Source organism: Pagrus pagrus (assembly GCF_965226575.1).
Source record: "Pagrus pagrus genome assembly, chromosome: 21".
NCBI lineage: Eukaryota > Metazoa > Chordata > Actinopteri > Spariformes > Sparidae > Pagrus > Pagrus pagrus.
The window spans coordinates 17677118-17681852 of NC_140208.1; the positions used below are offsets into that span (position 1 = coordinate 17677118).

A 4735-nucleotide genomic window follows, 5' to 3' on the forward strand; every position below is an offset into this window, starting at 1 on the left:
TTGAGGAACCGGTCAGGAGGCAGGGCGCAGCTACCCGGGTCTCAGCATCTTCCTCCAGCTTGCAGGAATCTGGGGCTGTCCCTCTGGGGTCCATCGCTCATTTTTACATAGTTGACAAGCTTACCAATACCAGGGAAACTTTCTGTTAAACATGTTTAGTTGCTGGTGTGTTTCAGCAGGTTGTAAAAGTTCTCATCGTATATGTACCCTGTATCCCAAGAGAAGTGGTGTTCAGCTGCTGCATGTCCTGCAAACACCGCTGGAGGGCAGCACCGGGCTTCTGCTGTACGACTGTACTGTCCACCATCACTTCTTCTTCTGCTGTGTGATCATTGCTCGAATGTTATATATAAATTCTTGGCAAACCAGATTCAAAGGTGCATATCGCCGCCTACTGTCACTATCATGGAACTACAAAAAGATAACAAACTTATCTTTGTTGTAGTTGTTTATTTTAATATCTCTGAACACAAGAAAAATACCACAACGCTTATAAATAGAATAAATACATCAACAGCCACAGCACAAGATGGCCAGTGTGACATTTAGAAGTCATATGAAGTTAAAACTCAATAAATAAATTCATTAAAAACACCTTAAATAACATGAACAGGATCAGGGGACTGTACTAACATGCGTCTCTTCCTTTTATCTTTCACTCCTTGGCATCAGTAACTCCCCCAGCAGAGATCGCAAAAGTGGCCTCATTCTCAGGCATATCAGGACTAGAAGAAGAGATAAAAGAGAGTAAATTATGAGTCATAAGTGTTCAAATTAAAGTCCAAATTGTCATTGAGGTGTTTCATGCGATACTGAGTCCTTCACGATCAAGTTTAAGCAAGCCACTTTTTGTTCTACTCATACACCGAACATCGTTTTCAGTTAATATGCTTACACAGCTTCTCGCTAGTTTATTCAAAATCCACATACAATATCATAACAATATTGTGTCTAGTTTATGCTGTAGTATATAGTTTGTAATCCATCATTGTTTTGCTTTATTTTAAAAAGTATAAATTTTAGTAGTCAAAATAGAAGTTTAGTTTTACTTTACTCCAATTTATTGACTGTAAAAGTTATTTTGAATATGTTGATTGCACAATTTAGATTGTGTGTTTTTATCTTTTATATATGTATTATTTTCATCACAAGATCTATTCCAGTATGGAAAACCCCTCGTCAGTTTTTTTTGCTGATGTTTATCTGATCTGATAGTAACAGGAAGTAAAACTTGAATCGCCATGACAAACATTTTCAAGAGTTTTGCGCCATTATTTTACACAATAAATTGTGCGTTATGACTCACTGAATCATAAAATGTTGCATCATGACTATTATACACAAAAATTCCCAACTACCTGTCAAATATTTTGGCAATCCTCATCTCTCCACGCCCCTTCCTCAAGCTGATCCGTGTGGTGGAGGCATGAGCCAGGATATGCCCACCAATTGGTTTCTTGGGATCAGCTTGAAACCTAAAACAGGGAGAGAGGAAAAAAAGATAAAGAAAAACAACCTATCAGAGCTTCAAACAATGTTGCACCCAATGTGTCAACAACAAAACAGAATTTCAATTAGAAATGTATTCAGAAGGAGATTAAATTTGCATCTCTTACGTCATTCCTGCACCGGGATCAGCTGTCATTTGGTTGGTGACGAACACGGCTACATTGTACTCTAAGAAAAACAGAAATGAAAGCTAATAAGATACATGAGCACATTCCTAAAATATTTGTCTTTAATCTTTTATACTTTGAGACCACCATGTTTATAAGCCAGATAAGATATATGACTGATCGTTTGTGGTTTTCACATAAATGCACATAAGTACTCTCATTGTTCGGACCTTCAGAGATCTTCTGCAGCCTGGAGAGCATCTGGGCCAGTTTCTGCTGCCGCTCAGCCAGCTCACCCCGACCAGAGAAATCTACTCTGAACAGAGCCATGATGGAGTCGATGATCTGAAAAGGACAGACAAGAGTGAGACCGAAAAGGCTGAGAAATTCAAGAAAGACTCCCTTTTTTTTTAAATTGTATGTCTGTTCTACAACTTACATTCCCTTGATAAAAAACAACAAAGTGTCAATTGTCGCTCTCTTATAGCTTCACACAGTAAATGACTTAAATGGAGGGGAAGTACCAGCAATACTAAAGAAATTATGAATATGTGAAAACGTGGTTTCAGAATCCATTCTTTTACTCACCAACAGTTTGAACACTCCTCCTTCCTCGTGGAATTTGGCTGCTACGAAGTCCAACAGCTCCATCTGATGTTCACCTGAAAGGCGAGCAACACAAAAGTTAAACGCATCAGGAGACAGTGTTTCATTGCGAACTGCTCTGCCTTTGCACACCACAGATGTCTCAATGTTTACTGGTCTCAATGAATTGTATGTTCATACTGGTATAGGCCCTGGCGTAAAGCACGTTGTCCAGCACAGCATCATGGTCCACATTAAACCTGTCAGCTATGTCTCTCAGTCTGTCTGGACGACTGGATCCGGACAGGTACAAGTTAAGGATAATGTGAAACAGAAAAACTAGAAGAAAGCCTTTGAATAAATTATCTGGTTGTGAGGATACAAGGTGTTCTCTGTGTCAATGAAGATGATTTTCCCGCCTGAGTAGCCATCCTCGCCTGGCAGCTGAGCAGCGACTTGACGAAAATAACACAGAATCTGTTTCATTCAATCTATTTGACTTGTACAATGTTGTTTCTTCAATCCACTTTGAAGCAGCCATTTTCCAAACTCTCCCTACTCACCACAGAGTGTGTGAGACAGCTGGGTTTTCCCTGTGCGGAACTCTGCGGGTGGAAAAAATGTTGGGAGTTTTTCAGTCAGCGGTGCAAATTATTACAATTGTCCAATCATATGCGGTATACTGAAGACATCTCCTCACCTCCAAAGGCCTCCGTGATAGCCATGCTCTCTATACCTCCACCCAAAAGTTTACTGCAGAGATAAGAGATATACTGTATGTTGTAACATCTTTGCTGTGAGAATTTTATTTTCATATACCTTGCCACAGTATCTGCTGGTTACTCTGAGTCACATCAGCATTTCACCAGCCAAATACCACACAACATTTTTAAGTGTCAGTGCATCTGGTAACGTTCCTACAGTCCTACAGTCTACATGATATCAACATGGGGCGTAAATCTTAACTCAAACTCCTGACTCCCAGTTGTGATGTGGAACACCTGCTTCCTCTTCGCACTGTACTCAAAGGCGGTCTGGAAACCAACATTCTATAATGTAAAGAAAATCATCTCATACATAAAATGCTCTCTAAATTATATTGTTAACCTTATTTCTCAAGTAATTCACTCTTAAGGCAGGGTTAGGTAACAGAAAATCCCATTTTACCAGCATCTTCCCAGCGGCCTCCTTGATTTTTTCCACCTTTGCCTCTGACAGGCCCTTGACGTTGCACAAAGCCTTACGAGTCGTCATCTGGATCCCCTTCACAGTGCAGATACCCACTGACTTCAACTTTTTGATGTCTGCCATGTTCTGTGGTCACATGTTGGGAAGGACAGAGGGATGCTCACACAGACAACTGACTTTTGATCTGACTGGACACAGTGACTTTGCCATTTAAATGTAAAACAATTCACACATCAAATGCTGTATGAATGATTACATCAATTTGAGGGTACAAGGTGTTCTCTGTGTCAACAAACAGTATGTTTCAGCTGGATACTCACAATCCCATGTTTCTGTAGGAGGTCAATGTCTTGGAAGAAGGACTCCTGTTAGGATCAGAGGAAAAGAAAATCTATATGATAGTTGCTGAGTTGAAGAGAAGAATACAGCTTTTACCTTGAAAACAACGTAGCATAATTTACCAAGCAATTATTACAAAAGTTTATGCTGTCACACTACTTTTTAAACAGTGTGGGTTTGTACCTTAATTCTTATTTTGAGTAACAACATCTTATATTAACTTATATAACTATAAATTGGTTAATTTCACCTGTTCTTAGACAGGCTCTTGTCAATCTCGTTTGTTTAACATTAGATTTGTATTCATAGCTGATAAATGAAAGGCCACTGCAAATTAGCAGAAAGTTAGCAAAAATTAAGTAAAATACTTAACAGCTATAGCATCTTACCTCATCATCCTGGAAACCAGTGACATCCTCAACAACCTGATCCTCTGCAGCTTTCATTTTAGACATAGTTTTGGTTAAACTTTGAAAATGAATGTATTTCGCTGGTTCAGTTAGCTTCCTCCTGTCAATCAGCAAAGCTCTTTAGCCGAGGTCAGCTAAGTTAGCTAACTTTCTAAATATGCTAACGCTAGATAGCTAACTTAGCTAGCTATACTCTGGTCTTTCAACTGCACACGTATAGAAAAGAAAGCAAAGTCAGTCAAACTATCATATCTAAAACTCGACTTGTTTAACTACCTAATCTAGAAAACGAATTAATCTCGAGATAATGACTGAACAAACAAACAGTTACACTATTACATTAGACGTAAAATGCTCCTTTGTGCACTTGCGCGAGGCAACTGGCGGGAATCGTGATTTTGTCCCATTCAAGTGCAGTCGGAAATCATAATTTCATCAGTTGGGTGAACATAACCCATGAATGTATCATGACATAACCATGAATGAACCGATACTTGCAAATACCGACAGTTATGACGCACTTTAAGACCTTCAGGAACATGAACAACTCCTGAAAGTCTTTTATCGCAGATTTGAAACTTCTAAAATGCTCACGAG

General features: G+C 39.2%; 1 protein-coding gene across 2 annotated transcripts; it reads right to left on the bottom strand.

The window, feature by feature from the left end:
* Positions 1-430: 430 nt before the first annotated feature.
* dmc1 (DNA meiotic recombinase 1) lies at positions 431-4530 on the bottom strand. 2 transcript variants are annotated; one of them, XM_084343109.1, is made up of 13 exons: positions 4118-4530; positions 3710-3754; positions 3369-3515; positions 3168-3235; positions 2902-2954; positions 2765-2806; positions 2584-2656; positions 2403-2494; positions 2205-2278; positions 1847-1961; positions 1617-1677; positions 1359-1475; positions 431-725 (listed from the first exon to the last, which is right to left on the bottom strand). In XM_084343109.1, exons 1-13 carry the CDS (start codon positions 4181-4183, stop codon positions 656-658), a joined length of 1023 nt encoding a protein of 340 aa, XP_084199235.1. In that variant the 5' UTR covers positions 4184-4530; the 3' UTR covers positions 431-655. The 2 variants fall into 2 exon arrangements, with proteins under 2 accessions (XP_084199235.1, XP_084199234.1); XM_084343108.1 differs by having other exon boundaries at positions 3168-3250.
* Positions 4531-4735: the final 205 nt, after the last annotated feature.